The sequence below is a fragment of the Passer domesticus genome, chromosome 10, assembly GCF_036417665.1.
Source record: "Passer domesticus isolate bPasDom1 chromosome 10, bPasDom1.hap1, whole genome shotgun sequence".
NCBI classification, from domain to species: Eukaryota; Metazoa; Chordata; class Aves; order Passeriformes; family Passeridae; genus Passer; species Passer domesticus.
The window spans coordinates 25,008,263-25,026,714 of NC_087483.1; the positions used below are offsets into that span (position 1 = coordinate 25,008,263).

Sequence of the window (18,452 nt, forward strand, 5' to 3'; positions counted from 1 at the left end):
ATCACTCCAATTTATGACCAATTCATGTTTTCCCCCACAACTTTGTTAAAGCACCTTCTGTTCTGACAAGAGGAAGTGTATTATCTTGCTGGGAAAAATTCCTTTAATTACATTTAATTAGCTGGATGGCAGATAAAGGGAACAAACTGGAGGCCTCTTAGGAGTAGCTTATTCTTCAGTAGACACTAAATGTATCTTAGCTTAACTGATGTTGCATATTTATGCCACAGCTCATTTTGATGTTGCTACTTACCTTCTCTGTGGAACTCATCTTGTGATAATTTTACTTAGTGACATCCTGCTGTAAGAGGGATGTTACTTCTTACTTCAGTTATTCCTTATCTGCAGGTTCAACTTCTTCATATTCATCCATAAAGTAACAGTAAAATCTTTTTCTTCAGGTTTTTACTGGAATTTTTGCAGCAGAAATGGTTCTCAAGATAATTGCCATGCATCCTTTTAATTATTTCCAAGTTGGCTGGAATATATTTGATAGTTTTATAGTCACTCTTAGTTTGGTGGAGCTTTTTTTGTCAGACGTGGAAGGATTATCCGTTCTCCGCTCATTCAGATTGGTAAATAATACATCTGCATTAATTAATGAATTATGTTTGTATTTCAGCTCTATTCATATATATAAGACACCTTTTAGTATGATTTTTACTAAATGACACAGGATATATCTGCAAGCATGTTTTAAAAATTATTTATCATTGAATACTGTGTGCCATTTTACTGTTCAGAAACAAGTATTCTTTCAAGGGAAAGAGCTGTAATTTTATTGTAATTATTTAAACATGAATGAGTAAAGTTCAGTGAAATGTACAGTTTGTTTAGTGTGTATTGAGAAGTAGAAAACTTTGTAGTCTTGTTGACTTCCATATCTAGAAATAGCAAGAAGGCTAGATATGTTATTTTAAAATGTAGGAATTATAAAATTCCTGGGTTTAATAAATTTTTTAAAGATTGATTTTTATTTTCCCCTTACCAAAAAGAAAAATTCTTTATTAGAAAAATATTTTTATTTTAATTTGTTTCTACACATAATGTCCAAGATGTATGTGTTTAGAATCCACTGAACATGTACGACCAGTGTGCTGTTTCTTCCATGTGGAAAAGAATATATACGCAGAAGAACACAAAAAAAAAAAATTCCACAGGAAGAAAGAGCAAAGTCTAAAATTTATTACGTTTTAAAAGTGTGGGTTTCATGAAATGCTATGGAAGTTATGGTTGTTAGAATCATGTTGAAGTTTCTTCTTTTTGCTATTGCTGAGAGTCACTAGTTTGTAACACGTTGTCATCTCTATAGAATTTTGGTAACTACTGCAAATAATGCCTGTATTTTTTTTCTTTTTCCAGTTGCGAGTTTTCAAATTGGCAAAATCTTGGCCAACTCTAAATATGCTGATTAAGATTATTGGCAACTCAGTGGGGGCTCTGGGGAATCTGACCCTGGTGCTGGCCATCATTGTGTTCATTTTCGCTGTGGTTGGGATGCAGCTCTTTGGGAAGAGCTACAAGGAATGTGTCTGCAAGATCTCCAGTGACTGTGTGCTCCCTCGCTGGCACATGCATGACTTTTTCCACTCCTTCCTGATTGTATTCCGAGTGCTGTGTGGAGAATGGATAGAAACCATGTGGGACTGCATGGAGGTTGCTGGCCAAGCCATGTGCCTTATTGTTTTCATGATGGTCATGGTGATTGGAAACCTAGTGGTATGTAGCCACAATAATTTTACAATTAATTTAGAACATGAAAGGTAAGAGAACCAGTAATTAATTATAAAAGTATTATTAAATGTGATTTTTAAATATGATTTTTATTATTTGGATTTGTTATAAGTATGGGTTTTAAAATGGAATTTTCTCTTTATTAGATTTCTGGTCCTTTGCAGAGTCCTCAGCTTAGAGGATGACCCCCACCAGGGGTTCGGAGTGCAGTTCAGAGGGTGTGGATGAGAGCATGCAGCTCCAGGTGTTCAGAGTGTTGTGGGCTACTCCTGCTTACCTAGTGAGGGAGAGAAGGGCAAGGGCACCCTCCGTGTTGGACTTCGAGTGGAAGTTTCCTATTAGCAGAAGAGGATCTAGCAGGGCCTTTTCTCCCTAACCAGTTTAGTCATTGCTTCCAATCACACCCATGCAGGTTATTGGGCCTTTTTAAAAATCTTTTTCTGATCTCTCCTGTCTAAAGTACTGCTATTGCATTCTTAACACTCTGAAGTATATGCCATTTTGAGACCTGCTTGCTGCACCGTCAGCATTTTACACAAGTGGAGTAAGGACACTTGAATTAGAAGGAAAGTTGTTATGCAGAAAAAAACCCAGCTCCAATTACTTCAGGTTTTCTTCTGCTTCTTCACTTTTCATAAGGACTTTCTACAGATACTTCTAACATGGCCAGTATTATATATGTTTTTTTCTTTTTCAAAGGAAAGCATCAGATTGGCACTAGTTTGTATGAATTTTTCTTTTAAATGTTTTATATTTTTTAGCTCGCCAGTATTTAAGACATTAATTGCTCTGCCTATTGCTCCACTTTTCTCATTCCTCTGTTATTAAACATTTCTACTTTAAACAATTTTCATTAGCAGAAGAGATTTTAAATTAGCCATCCTCTAAGTATTCTTTAAGAATGAAATTTCTGAGAGGAGTAAGGAAAGTATCTTTAAACCAAGTCAGTCCTAGTTGCACAGCCACTTGCTTTGGGATTTTCTATTAATCTATTGTCTTATGATGAAGAGAACTGTGGAGTTGTTTGATTAAACTCTATAAGTAGTTTTCTAAACCAGAAGATTGAACTTTGTGGAATGAAGTATCCACCTATGTGAATATTTCCACAGTGTTTACTATATTCTGATTTTATTCCATATCTCTAGGAAAACCTCTTAGATGAGCAGACATCCCTGCTGTATGTTCAGGGCTGTTTTATCCAGTTGTCACTCTGCATTCCTAAAACATTTTTTTATCTTACCTTCCAAGAGGATGGAAGAGCTGATTTGAAGATTTTAAGAGCTGGTACTCTGCTGCTTTGGCATTTGAGTTCCTGGTAACCTTTGGGCTTTTGTAACTGATACATGTTCTATGTTTTGTCTTGCTGTGGGAAAAGGGTGACTTGGGGATTAAAAGACAGGGTACATTCCTCATTTTTTGAGTCGCATACAAAAAAAAGTATTTGTGTGAGTGGACCAGCACGTAGAAAATGTGTTGTAAACCTGTTGAATCTGTTCAGAAAGTACCAAAGTATCCTTAATTTCTGACCTTCTACAAACATAAGCGATGTAAAGCCACTAAATCCCCTCTGTTGAGGTATAGGGAAGGTATTTTACTTAAATTGCATTTGCATTTTATTTACCGTATATTTTCAGAATCATTACTGTAGATGAAAACACAAGGTCTGTGTTCATAATGGGTTAATAAGAAGCATGTGGATGAAAAATGGAAAAAATCAGCTCTGTTGTCTTTGCCTTTTTTTTTTTTTGAATTAGGTACTGAACCTTTTTCTGGCCTTGCTGCTGAGTTCATTTAGTTCAGACAACCTTACTGCTACAGACGATGATAATGAAATGAACAACTTGCAGATTGCTGTTGCAAGAATTCAGAAGGGAATAGATTATGTGAAGAAAAAAGCAGGTGAATGTGTCCGAAGGTCTTGTTTGGGAAAACAAGCTGCTGTAAATCAAAGAACAGCAACAGATCAGTTGAATGATGAGAAAAACATTTGCAATTCCAACTGTACTGTCACTGAAAGAAGGACAGATACAAATTATGGCAAAAATGAAAATGGAATGGCCACTGTTATAGGTGGCAATGATAATACATCATTCATAAACAACCCAAGCATTACTGTTACAGTACCAATAGCTGTTGGAGAGTCTGATTTTGAACATCTGAATACAGAAGAGTTTAGCAGTGACTCAGATTTGGATGAAAGCAAGGAGGTAAAATTTAAAAATTTAATATTTTAGATGAACAAATTATACTAACTGTATTGTTTCATGGTGTAATTCTTCCTTCTTAGCAATGCAAAGAAATGCAATTGTAACTCAAGATTCTTGGGCTGTACAGGGACTGAATAATCTGAAGTAGGGAAGTAGAGTTTGAGAGAGTAGGAAATCTTGGAAGAACTGTATAAATCTATGGTAACCCATTTATAAAGATGTTTCAAAAGCAAACTACCAAACTGTTAGTTGAATAGAGAAATTAGTATATATGTACAGAATAAGCAGTGTCAAAAGACTGGGGTTTTATTATAATGTTTCTGTGAGTTAAATGTAAGTAAACTGCTATTTAAAAACATTAGGGAAGATAATAATAAGGAATATTAATACTCTTAAAGGAAAATCAGCATTTCTTTTACTGAATGAACTTAACAGAGATGCCGACTCAGGCTAATAAGAGCAGTAGCAACAGCTTTCATGTTCTGAAATCAAAATAATGGGGGAAATCCAAGGGAGCAATGTTTGTATTATAATGTGAATGTATCAGCTAAAAACTTAAGAAAAAAAACAGAATTACTGAATGAAAAATATTAATTTCTTGCTTTTTTGGGGGAGTTTTAAACGAGTCATTTTAAACACAGCTGCCTGATTTTAAACTGGGTCATCTCTAGGACTGTAGTCATTTCTCAGCAGTCTGAGAGGAAAAGCAAAATCATGGATTTCAGCACGATTTTGAAAGACACTAAAAATTCAGATTGCAGTCTGTAGCTCAAGCGGACTGTGTCTGGTATCACCACCTCTGGCACCTGAAGACATGAGGACATAAATAGAATATCGTCGCTTGTGCGGACAGCTGTACCCCAGTCTGGATTGCTTTGTCTGGATTGTCTTGGTTTTTTGGGTTGTTTGTTTTTTTTTCATTTGTTTGTTTTGGATTTTTTGTGTGTTTTTTTTTTTGTGTGTGGCTGGTTTTTGGGCATTCAGTTGATGAGTCTGAGAGATTTTTGATTTGTTCTTGGCTTTTTAGGTTTTCAGGTGTTTTGTTCTGAACTGGCAATTAATTTGCCAGTATAACTTCCAAAGTTTAGAAGATAAGTTCGTTCCTGGGAAGCATAGTGAAATTAAATTTAGAAAGGTGTAACAAAGTACTCTTCAGGTGTTTCTTTTATTGCAGATTACAGGGTTCAGTAGTATTACACTTATTTTTGTTATATCAGTGGCTTGTTTCTTGATCCTTGATTTGTTCCATCTGTTTTTTGGAGATTGTATTACTGCAGATCTTACATTGATCATTCAGTTGAAAGACTGTAGATTACTAAGAGGCTTCTTTAAAGCAAAGCAGACAGTATCATTAACCCATTTAAAATAGAAACTGCTCTATGTAATGAAGCCATAATGTTTGCTGAGTAGCTACTACAACTTTTATATATTAATCTGACTGAAGGATACTGGCTTTTTTAGTATTTTAATAAAACTTGGGTTTTGTGGGAGGAATATTTAGTGAATCTGGGTAACTTAACTTTAAATCTACCACTTGCCTGGAAATTAGCCTTCAGTTGAAGACACCCATTTCTTCAGTATTTTATATTTTAGAATTGAGTGACAAAATCTGTGCCTTCTTACCTCTCATATTCAAAATCATACATGAGCACTAGTCTTTTGTGAGGTACTGTTACCTAGCATTAGTTTTGACTTGCTCAGATTTGGAAAGCTGGCTGAGAACTGGCAACCACAGGAGGTACATAAACAAAAAAAAAAAAACCAACCCAATTTCATGTACACTTGTTCATAGTTGGTAGGGAAATGGTCTTTCATCTTGTAGATTAGTTCAGCTTTTTCTTTCTGACTTCCCCTTTAAATGGAGCAGTTTATGTTGGAGTTGTTACACATCTACATTATTTGATGAATCCTTGAGAAGCCATTGCTAAGAAGTGAATTCAGATTTGTACCAGAAGACAAATTGAGGAACTTAGAGGTTTATTGCTAAGCATGAGGTTTTGTTTTTCATTGCTGTGTTTGCTACAATCCATAATGCATCTTCAACAGTTTGAATTTTTTTTTTTAAATCATTCAGTTAAATATTTCAATATGCTGGGAAAAAAATCTTATGCAGAAGTATTTGTTTTTAACATGGTATGATTTACTTTTGGTTTTCCTTGCAGCTCTTTTCTGAAAGAAGGGACCTAGATGTATCCTAATTAGCATCTAGTGAAGACCAGTAATAACCTTGAAAATGAAATGCGAGGAGTAATATATTTCTGTTGTTTTAAATGTCTAGATATTACTGCATAAAGGATACTTAAAGCTGAAATATTGTGGGTGCATCTGTATGTCTTTTTTGTTTGGACCCTTTTTTTTTCTGAAGGAGGAGGATTTGAGGGTGAAGGGATTTTTGGTGGTGTTTTTTTTTTGTTTGTGGGGTGTTGTTTATGTTCAGTCCCAAGTCTAGTACATAGCTATGAACTTAGGTGTTCTGCTAATCTTACCTCTTCCTTTATATATTTGGATATGTCTAAAGCTCTAATCCACACCTTAAAATATTACGTTTTGTAAATGTGTGCTATATCTAGAAAACACATATTTTAAGTAAGTAGGAACCCACACTTCTGTTTCCAGTACTCAAACAACCCCAGGGGTACCATATTTTAATTTCATTGCGTGCCATTCTCTCACAGGAGTAAAATCAAGCTGGATCAGTCAAGACTGGTGCTTTTAAACCAGGCAGAGCAACGTGTCAGCACGTTTACACAGGTTACTTAAACAAACCATACATATGATTATCATACATAATCACTTTTGAGATTGATTGGCCTGCATGCTACTCAGCTCCAGTATCTTTTTCCCCATATGTTGCAATGTAGTTGGAACATGTGCAGCCCTCTGTAAGCTGAGTCCCACGACTCGCATCACAGCATGACCGAGGGCAACACCCACGCCTTCTTCTCTTGTTACATCATTGGTATTTTCTGTACTATTTCTGTGGCATAACATGCATGCTTTGTAAGTTTTATTATTGTTAACTGAATGATTAAGACGAGCACTTTTCAAGATCAAAAGAGGTTAACAACCTATGATTTTATGACAGTGGTAAGGTTGTCCTCACTTGATGTTTTCTGTTCCTCTGTTATACTGTGTTTTTAGCTACCCATGTAATTATGAACATTTTCTGATCACGTTCATTTGACCAATGCCTCTGTAATATTACATATATACAGTTACTTGTATGATAAAATGTTTATATCTTTTATATAAATTGGTTTGTGTTTGTTCACAGCATTTCTGTAAATCACATTTCCGTTTTCTCATATAAGAGAAGCTAAAATATAGGAAGAAAGATACACTCCTAGGAACAATCAAATGTATTTTTTATACATATGCATAGTTCCTTTGCATATGGATGTAATGATTTAGTTATAGTCTAGTCATGAAGTTTATATATGTCTGCAAGGTTGGAATGTAGGGAATCATTTATGTAAGTTTTGTTCTTCAGCATAAATAATTGTTTCTTTGTGAACATAATCCAGTTGATTTTTTAATAAAGACAAACATAAAACAATCAAAAGTTCTATGCAGGTGTCTAAATAAATCTGGATGGTTTAAAACTATATAAATAAGGATGTTCAAACTAGAGAAATAGGAAAACTTGGGATAGAGATAAAATTAAAACAATTTTTAAAAAGAAAAAATGGGAACTACTACACTCCCAAACCTCTAAATTCAGAGACTCTAGAACCATAAAACTTACAAAGTTTTTTATTTAGCTTAATTGTACTAAGCTATTCATTTCTTATTCCTGATGATCTCTTCTCTATAGTTTGACAGTTCTGTTCTTTACCATTGAGATAATCCTTTTGCAAATACAGCTTTTATTTGTTGTGGAATCATTATATACCATCTCTTCTTTTGCACTGTATTACATATTGGAAGTATTTAGGTCTCTCTTCTGTGTCCGAGAGGACGGTAAACTGTTCAGAAGGAATGGAAAAATACCTTTCTAAGGATTTTTGAAGCTATTTTTGAAAAGGCACTTCAGTAGGGAAGCGTGGAATGGTAATGTCCCATCCTAGTGGTCCCAGATATTAGGGGCTGAGTCTTCTTTGATGGATATTGATTATGTGACACTGCTCCTAACTTGAGCTGCTGCTTACATGAGTCCAGACAAGTGTAGAGCAGCATGCAAACCAGGAAACTGGGAGCTTCCAATCATTTGACTGAAAAATACACAAATCTTTTTCATTTGGATGTCACTTTGTCTTACTTACCCTTCCCTGCATAATAAGGCAATGCTTTTTTCTAATTGATACATGTACCAATTTTTTTCTAAGTTAATCCATTCAATCCAGTGCTAAGTGTACATTCAATGTGGCCCTAGAAGTAGTGTCTGAAGACAGACACATTTCTGTCTTTCCTGAAAGTTCTCTTCCTGGAGTGATTTCCCAGATCAGTTAGACTTCTGCCAAGACTTCTGTTGTAAATAGCAATGAAAATAGCTTTCTAATTTTTAATTAGAGGGAGAAACTCTTCTATGCATACTTATTTTTATGATCACTTTTTAGGTGGTGGTGTTGTTTGATACCTGCATCTTAGTGAAAAATATGAGCCCCTCACATAAAAAAGAGAACCAGTGTTTAATTAAATCTGTAACTCTTCAAGCAATAGGATTATATTCTACATCATCTTTAGAAGAAAGAGGAAACCAGACTACCTGGTTTATATCAAAATAGTTCATGGAATCTCTAGTTTTATTTCTAGCGTAAAGAAAATTGCCTTTTGCAATTAAAAAGAAATTTTAAAAAGGTCTAACCTCCGATTCTTCTACCATGAATTATATGGTTTATTTTTAGAACATAACTTCATGTTCTAAACACATTGATTCTTTTCAGTCACTTTTGTGTTTGTGGTTGTTCATCTTTTATACTTTACTTTCATTTGAATTAATGTCATGTGCTAAGTTTACAAATAAGTTCAAATTACTTAGGGCATTTCACATTAATTTTTTATAAATAATATGTCACAAAACTTCTTTATTCTTAAAAAAGTATCTATTTTAAAAATAATAATTTGACTTATTTAATTAAATGTTTTGGTTTACTCACAACCACTGCAACATTTTGCAATATATATGTTATGTCATGGAATGATGAAAGCAGCATAATAATAGAATTGTGGAGAGCATATTGTGCTATCCCTGGGTTCAGTAGAAGTAATGATAGGAAAAGTTGTTTGCTGTGAATATTGCTGTTTTGAAATTATGTTTCTAAAAAAGAAAAGACATGCTTATTGTAAACATTAGTAATAGGGGGGTTCTTTCCCAGATAATCAGTTTGTAAAGTAATAGCAAAGTAGGCAATATAACAAAACCATTTTTAATTTAAGCTAATGCAGAATACTGGGTTACTTGTTGTTATCATATTGTCTTTCTTCTACAAACATAAAAAATTTTTTATTACCAAAAATAATCTTGTCCTTTCACATTGTACAATTGAGATGTAAATACAACTTGATTGGATAGTAAATTGTCTGCATTTATTTCTTAAATATCTCTTTTTCATAAAAATCTAACTAAATTAGTAAAAGTGGTGTTGATTTGACAAAACCAAGGTTGTTTTATAAAGTGTGCTTACATCATTCCCTACAGACATTTACTTGTGCGACTTCATTACTGATGTTTTATATTTCTTGATAATAACATTAAAATGTCGGAGAATGCTGTGACCAAAACTACTCTGATTTAGTTTGGTACTCATACTTAACTTAAGTGTACAGGACACCACATCTTCTCTTAAAATCTTCACATCTCTGCAATACAAAGGCAGATTACAAAATAATATATTAAGACTTATTCTTGTATTGGAATGGGGCTGGGAGTTTGTCTGTGTATATGTTTGTTTTTATGTTTGGGGATCATTTTAATAATGTGACTTACATAATATTAATTATTTAAAAAAAAAAAAAAAACAAAACAAAAAACCCCCAAAATTATTTCTGGGTGTTGACTGTACAGGTATGTGTACCAGAGTAATGGGTAGTTTCAGAATGCACAATGTACTACATATGTGCATTGGCAGAAAAGAATGCAAATGAATGCCAGTTGAAATGTATAAGAAAGTAATAGTAGAAAACAAAATAAATAGAATATGTATCAGCAAATCAATGTGGTAACAGTTAACTTTCTAGAAATTCTGAAATTCCATGAAAGATTCCATGATGTGCTGTGCAATCTCTAGGTAGAAAGTGGACAATTTATGCACATTTCAACAGCATTGACTGCTATGTGTGGGTGTTTTTTTTGTATTTCTGGTGAAAAATATTGTTATTATTACCAGCACATGGTGTTGCATGCTTAGATAATTACACTTCTAAAAATAGAAATATTAATAAAGTAAAAATATAATTTAATTTTATTTTCAGAAGCTAGATTTTTCCAGCTCATCAGAAGGAAGTACAGTTAATTTAGCTGTCTTTGGAGAAGAAAAAAGTGAAACTGAACCAGAAAAAGCATCAGAAGTACAAGCATGCTTTACGGAAGGTATGGAAATAAAATTTGGGCCTAGCAATTATGTTTTGCTTTGCAACAAACAGTGCCCTTTCAACTTGCTACAGCAGTTCTGGATCCTAATTCATCAAGTCTTAGGGTATGATTAATTTTGCCTGTTGTAGACACCAATACTGACATCTATGAAGTACTGTTTGTTAAAGCATAGTTCAGTATGTGTGTATATAGTAATTTTTAATGTTTTAAAATAACTACTAGGCACAAATCTACAAACTTAATCGGAATCATGTGATTGATCACTTCCTAGTGCTAGAAGGCAGTTCAGCAGGTGATTCAGATCATCCACCATCATTCAGTAAAATTCATCCTTGGGCATAAGATTCATTTTTTCATAATACAAACATTTTGAGTGGTTGGAGGTAAGGTAGCTCATATTCTTCATAGTGGTAGCTGTTTTAGCTGAGATGCTGAAATACATCATCAATACATAAATGTAACTTATTTGTAACATATGAATTTAGTGACAGTTAACAGGAAAACCAGAATGCCTTTGGGATCTGTTAAAGTTGTGTCAAATTGGTTTTGTTTCTATGTGATTAATACTTTTTAAAGCATTAAGGAGGCTACTCTTGGCTAGGCAGTTACTGAAAATGCCTTGAGGCATTGATAAAGTAGGGTGCTCTCCAGTATGAGGCAGATTTCTGTGGACAGTTGCCACAAATAATATCAGATTGGAAAAGCTCTCATTATCTCCTGTTAAAACATTTGTTTATGTAAAGTTATCCTTCATCAGCACATGGAGCATCAGTTGTTCCTCAGCATAGTAAAAATAGTATTAATGTCTGATTTATTTGAACCTTTTCTAAAAGGCAACAGTTCTTTTAAAAGAGGAAGCATCTGTATTCTTGAACAAGTTCATGTGAAAGTTGTTATGTATGCTCCTTGTTTCCATTCCCTGACAATTTGCATATATTCTTTAATTATCTGTATATAAATTTTTAAATGTGTTTGTAAATGAAAATTAGCTCAGTTAGATGACTGTCCTTTACTATAAGCTTGATGTAGCAGCAGAGTAGAGGAAAAATTGTGTGCACTGAAGTTTTTCCTACATCCAAAGTATAAAATTTAAAAGATAAATAGCATAAGTAGCATGAAGTAGCTTCATGAAACAGGAGTTAGCTAAGAATAATTTTATTTTCCAGGATAATGAAAATTCTACCATATAACAGTATCTTAATTTTGGTGGTATTAGGTTGTGTACAGAAGTTTAAATGCTGTAAAGTCAGCACGGAGGGCAGAAAAGGAAGAATCTGGTGGAACCTTCGAAAAACATGTTACAACATAGTAGAGCACAACTGGTTTGAATCATTCATTGTCTTCATGATTCTTCTCAGCAGTGGTGCTCTGGTAAGTAGAGCTTGCACCCATAGAAATAGTACCTATAAAAATGTTTTATCTAAGTGTAGTATTACAACATTTGTATTCATTACAAATAAAACACAAAGTTGTTTTTGAAGAGAACTTGGAAGTAAATTCCCAGAATATTTTGGGTATTACATTTAATTTACATTACGTTAAAATGTTGATGACTGCTAGGTCATGTGTGTGTTTATGAATAGGATTACATAAAAAAATCTTCTTTAAGAAATTATAAAAATCATGAAAACGGAATTGTGTGCATGAAGCAATTATTCTACTTCCAATAAAAGTTGTCCCCAAAAGCAGATACTGAATTCATCTGTTCTTCATTAATTTCTTGCTACAGTTTTAGTTGCAGTATTTCTGGACTGTTACATAGGAATTCTTGAATTTCTTTATACTATTCTTAGTTACATTTAGTGCTTCACATATTTGGGTTCATACTGGTTGCTGATTGACATAGGATTTGCTATATATTGTCTTGGTCTCTGGTCCAGCACCTAAAGCACCACATACTTCCCTTCCTTCTTCCCTGACCTTGGTGTTTGCAGGGTAGTTTCTCTCACTTTTTGCCTTCAGTGCTCATACTGCCATGCAGTGCTTTGCCCTTTCTTAAACATGTTTTTCCAGAGGCACCATCAGCTTCGTGGTTGTGCTTGGCTGTTTCCTGTGTGGGATCAGTGGTGGAGCTGGCACAAAGCAGTCTCCTGGTGTCTTCTCTCAGTAGCCAAATCTGCAGCCTCCCACTACTAAAACCTTGCCATCAGCACCTTACAGGACTTCACTGGAGATCATCAACATAATATCTGGTCTCTTGTTAATTGAAGTTGATGTAATAATGAGAGTTCTGGCTTCTGGCAGAACCTGGCTGGGCTTTTCAGGGTGAAAAATTATAATTCTGTGTTGGCTATTATTGAAATTACTAAAAATCTTTTGGGCAACCTCAGACTTTTTATTGTAATACCATTTTTAGACAATAATAAAATCTAAAATGCAGGTATAATGTAATTGTACTTTCTGTTATTTTGGTTTTTCAAGGTAAAACATCTAAAGTTGAAAGTGATTTTTCTTTGCTGTTTTCATTTAGTTCTGGCTTAAGAAATGTCTTACCTATGTATAACCCATTTTTTACAGGCTTTTGAAGATATATATATTGAACAACGCAAGACTATAAAAGTCCTGCTGGACTATGCTGATAAAATCTTTACTTACGTCTTTATTCTGGAAATGGTGCTAAAATGGGTGGCCTATGGTTTTCAGACTTACTTCACTAATGCTTGGTGCTGGCTGGACTTCCTGATTGTTGATGTAGGTACTATGCTTTCCAAGTAGTTTGTTTCTTTTGTTTAGGCAGGTAGTTTTATGTAACTTCAATCTGATAGAGATAGATGCACTGAATAATATAAATTTGGTTTAAAGAAATGGAAAATTACATACTGGTGAGTAAGATCCTGCTGCAGTTGTCCAGTGTGTAACTAAATCTGCCCTTGTGCTGTCATTGACACCATGTGTTCTGTGTATTACTGTGTGGGGTCCCAGCTGGCGAGGGAGCACTATTTACAGATTTGGCTAGAGTCTGCTGGATGTGGCAGCAGAGAGCAAGGAGGACGCAGACACAAGAAAGGAAAGGCAAATTTAAGTGAGCACTTGGGGTAGGGCATTTGATCCTGGGCTTAATGGGATCATTGGCAAAAAATTGTTTTTCAACAATAACATTAAAAGGTAGTGTTGACACTCTAAAGAAACTAAATTAGTGACATTGCATGATGTGTTCATTTAAAGGAGTTCTTTCTTTTTGCAAATATGTTGGACTAGAAATTCAACAAGTGGACAAAAGAGAGCTCTATTGATTGGATGGTATCTGGAATCTAGGACAGAAATTTTGTCCCCTACCAGTAGAATTGAAACTTACCTAATGCTCTTCTTAAAGTAGGTTTTTTGGAAGGAAAGGCACAAGTGGTGTTTGTTATTTGACTTCCTCATTTAACTGTGCTTCTCTTTTCAGTGAATCCCCATTCTTAGCAAATGAACTAACTCAGTGACGTGAGGAAATGTGTTTTTTGTGGGATATGCAGTTTCCTGGTTTTTACTTTCATGTCCTGTCCATTTCTTCTAATGTGAAAGCCTGGTTAATACTTAGACCAAGAATAAAGTCAACATATTCCCAGAACAGATGTACTGACCTGTAAGAAACTTAGCAAATATAAAGGCCCTCCCCTAAGATTAAATTTTCCAAAACAAAACAAAAACCTTAGCACATGAAAGGAAAAAAAAGTTAGGACTCTCTTTGAGTAAGGCTGAATATATAATTTTTATCTATTTTCATTCTTTGTGGATGATGTAGCATTCTGATTTTTCTTTATTATAGTTTAAGTGTTAAGTGAAAAATTGTGACAATTTTATAACTAATGGGAAATCATCTAGATAGATTCTGTCACCTTTGCATAAAATTGTTGATGCCATGACTCTTTTCATATTATGCATAACCAGACAGTATGTCTCCAGAAGTTTGTGATACACAAATTCTGCATTTTTTTTTCCATTACAATGGTCATTGGTAAAAAAGAAAATTAAACAGAAATAAATAAATCTATTTAAGGAGTATTCATATGTAATGTCTCTGTACAAGCCTGTGTTGGGAAATGTTGATCTTGAATTGAGTTTTAACATCAATTCTTCTGATTAGGCATATCATATATCTATGTGGATAGGTATGGGCTCTTCATTTTTTCAGCAATTTCAGTGCTTTCATGTAGCCATCTTAATCTTTTGATTAGAGTGTCTGCATTTTGTGGTCCTATAGCAGCAGATTATAAACAACTCACGGTGTTATATAATATATATAACATACATCTATATAATGTTATAACCTCCCTTTGGAGGTTTTCAGTTAGCTCTAACCTCAAGGTTCAAGTAGACAGCTCAGGCTGATACTCTGTTTTGAATGAAGATGCCTTACTTAGCCATGCATTTTCCAGTGTTTGACCTCCTATATTGTAAACCCACTCCTTCTCACCCCTAAGGTCGTGGTGGTCTGCTTAAGCTTTTTCTAACATTATTGGCAGACCTACTTGCTATTGTTTTCAGCCACTAACAAAGAATTTTAATTCTTTCTCTTCCTGCTGGTTTAGCATGCAGGTGCTGCCCTCAACTGCTTAAATAGGTCTTTGTTTTATCTTTCTGTCCTATGCCCTTATCTTCTAGGTAAACATTGAACAAATTTGCCATACCAGTATGAGTCAAGTTAAATTGTCACCGTGAGACATTTTACAGAATCTTTACAGGCAAACTGTTCTGTACCTAGCAGCCTCAACTCTCCAGCTGTTCCCTGTTTGGGAAAGAACTTACAGTACACAGACAGAAGTTCTTACCCATTGTGATGTTTACAGTTATTTCAGAAACAGATAATTAGCCCTGAAGCAAATAAAAATGCTCTTTTTGCTCAGCTTTCCATGTGTAATTACAAATGGTATCACAGGGAAGACCAACAATGGGATTGTATAGTATTTGGCAGCATACTTTGAGCTACCCTTAGAGGAAAGAAATCTGCAGAAGACTTCCTTGTGTAAAAACTACAGGAGATAGCCATCTGGAGTGGAAGGCTCAGTGAGGCCACAAGTCATTGACTTTCGCTGGAAAACAGCAGGAATATCAGTTTTTGAGCTGTTAATGCAGCTGTACTGAAGGTTTCAAAAATTCTTGTGAATTAAACCCTTTCTTCCACAAAAGTAGGCACATTAGTTGTCCAAAATACAAACAATTTTAAAAATCCAAAGATTTTTCTACCTTACGATAACAATATGCTTTTGTGCAATTATACTGTTTGGTAGTTACAAGAACAGAAAGTTGAAATGAAGCTGAGGTTGGGATTCTGTCTTGTGTATCCTTACAGGTTGTTTTGTAATATTGCTCCTCCTTTTTTTGAAATACCCCTTTTGAATTTTCTAATTTTCTAATCTTATATTTAGGATTTCTATATGTAGAAGCCAGTTTATAGGTGGTATCACAGGCCATCCAAACGACAATCAGACACATGGAGGGAGAGGAAATTACTTATTAAAAAAAAAAATTGTACATACACACATATCCACAGATAATATTATGGATTAAAGTATGTTTTTGTTCAAACTGCTCTGACATTTACATGCAATATTAGACTAATTTTTTTCTTTTTTTTTTTCTTTTTCTTATTTTTCTTTTTATTTTCACTGAAAGATTAAGGAAATTTTTTTCCCAATATCCAGATCAAAATTTGTGAATTTTTTTCCGAATATCCAGATCAAAATTTTACCCCTCAAGGCATTTCTACTTTGAAGTTACTTAAAAAAGAAAAGTACTTTTGTTTTGTTTTGTTTTTTTTCCTCTAGGTCTCATTGGTTAGCTTAGTAGCTACTGCCCTTGGTTTCTCAGAATTTGGTGCAATTAAATCGCTCCGAACATTAAGAGCTTTGAGACCTCTAAGAGCTTTGTCACGCTTTGAAGGCATGAGGGTAAGGAAAAAAAAAGAGCAAGTAATGTGTAAAACAAATCCCTAAAAATATGCCAAATTATAAAAGCATGGAATAACACTAGTTGAATGTCTGTTAGTAAGGCCAACAGTAGCATGTTTGGTTGTATGGCATGCATTACTACTTTTCTATTTGCCTTACTTCAGTGTAATGTAATGTTTTACATTAAATCATCTTCTAGATTAATAAAATAATAACCATTGTGTTGTTTTTATTTTTTTTTTCTGTGTTTATTGACTAGGTGGTTGTGAATGCTCTTACTGGAGCAATCCCATCCATTATGAACGTACTTCTGGTTTGTCTTACATTCTGGCTAATTTTCAGCATTATGGGAGTAAATTTGTTTGCTGGGAAGTTCTATGGCTGTGTTAACATCACAAATGATAAGTTGCTCACACCAGAGCAAGTCAGTAATAAAAGTATGTGTGAAAATATGAACAGGACTACTGGAGGTGTTCGGTGGAAAAATGTGAAAGTCAACTTTGATAATGTTGCAATTGGTTATCTTTCTCTGCTTCAAGTGGTAAGTGCATAAATTTTCCAGCTTTAGTTTTAGTTGTGGTATCATTTAATTCCATAATTTTCAATGCTATTTTAAAATAAATAAATGGATATGGATTTGACTTTATAATTTTATTCTATGGAGCTAATTAACATTGCTTATTGTAAAAATGTGATACATTCTCTGGCCATTTTGGAAGAGAAGGAATATCTAATATTTACCTGATGAATAAAAGGTTGCTTGGCACCCAGCTGCTAGTACCTTGTGGAAATATGGTATGCAGTTCAAATATCTGGTTAAAAACTGCAGCTAGGTCTCCTTTTCTTTTATTTTTCTTATCTATTAATGCATATTGGCTATAAGTTTTACCATGGTTATCATAGATACGTTCTAGGATTTATCTTATCTTCAAACACGAAGAAAGTGTTAGATTTCTAGACATGAGCCTTTATAGAGAGAGTATCTGTAAATTGCCAATAAGACAAACATATGTATTTATAATCGGGTTCATTTGACAAACTACTTCTGGGAAATTATTTGTTCTTGTAAGCAATTAGTAATTATTCTGCCTTTCAAAATTCCAGTAGTTTTAGTAGTTAGTATTGTGCTAGCAGGCTACCATCTGTTTGCTTCAGGGGGTAACAGTAGCTATTGCTAAACAGCACTGGGCAGTTGCATAATTTACCAGCTTAGAGAGTGGCACTGCTTTTAGCATTTGTATCATGTCTTGCATCCACAGTTCACCTATGTAACGATTACAGTAAACATATCATTCACACCTTTCATGCCTGCAGTGTCATAGCTCACCAGAACAAGTTTGATGAAGATCCTCTAGAAGGATAAAGAATTGGTTGGATGGCTGTGTGGAACAACTTACAGTCAGTGGCTTAGTGTCAAAGAGGAAACCAGTACCAAGTAGTGTCTCAAGGATTTGCTCTAGGACCAGTACTATCTAATAGCTCCATCAATGACATTGATAGTGGAATTGAGTGCACCCTCAGCAGGTGGCAGATGACACCAAGCTGAGCTTTGTGATAGGCTTAGAGGTGATGCCAGCCTGAGGGACCTCATCTGGCTGGAGGCTGAACTCCATGAACCTCATGCAGTTCAAAGCCACATAAATGCACTTGGTCCAGGGCAATCCCCAGTATCAGTACAGACTGGAAAACTAATGAGCCTCACAAAGGTGGCCTTGGGGAAGAAACTTTTCCAGGAGCTGGCAATATGCACTTGCATATGATTGCACAGGATTTGACTGCAAAGTCAATCATATCCTAGGCTGGCCAGCAAGTGTGGCCGACAGATTCTCCCTGTACACTCCATTCTCATGAGACCTCACTAGAACAAGAAGATTCTAGACCTCTTAAGAGGTCCAGAAGACAGCCAAATAAAGATCAGAGGACTGAAATTACTTTCCTTTGAAGAAAGGCTGAGAGAGTTTGGGTTGTTCAGCCTGGAGAAAAGAGGGCTCCAGGGAGATCTTATGGTGTCCTTTCATTTTCAAAGGAGGCTTATAAAAAAGTCGGAGGGAAAATTTTCCCAGGGCCTGTAATGACAAGACAATGTTTTTTGACTGAAAGAAGGTG

The 18,452-nt window shown here is 34.7% G+C and overlaps 1 protein-coding gene across 4 annotated transcripts in view; it reads left to right on the forward strand.

The window, feature by feature from the left end:
• The window catches only part of LOC135308933 (sodium channel protein type 2 subunit alpha-like), a 66,329-nt gene that overhangs the window by 38,595 nt on the left and 9,282 nt on the right, over nucleotides 1-18,452 (forward strand). For all 4 annotated transcript variants that reach the window (XR_010369302.1, XM_064434603.1, XM_064434602.1 and 1 more), the window contains 8 exons: nucleotides 402-575; nucleotides 1,363-1,719; nucleotides 3,489-3,941; nucleotides 10,353-10,470; nucleotides 11,690-11,844; nucleotides 12,991-13,164; nucleotides 16,224-16,346; nucleotides 16,606-16,887. Coding sequence is in view for 3 of the 4 variants with exons in the window: in XM_064434603.1 (XP_064290673.1) it covers nucleotides 402-575; nucleotides 1,363-1,719; nucleotides 3,489-3,941; nucleotides 10,353-10,470; nucleotides 11,690-11,844; nucleotides 12,991-13,164; nucleotides 16,224-16,346; nucleotides 16,606-16,887 (1,836 nt within the window). In the remaining variant the exon portion in view is untranslated. The remainder of the gene's footprint in view (nucleotides 1-401; nucleotides 576-1,362; nucleotides 1,720-3,488; nucleotides 3,942-10,352; nucleotides 10,471-11,689; nucleotides 11,845-12,990; nucleotides 13,165-16,223; nucleotides 16,347-16,605; nucleotides 16,888-18,452) is intronic.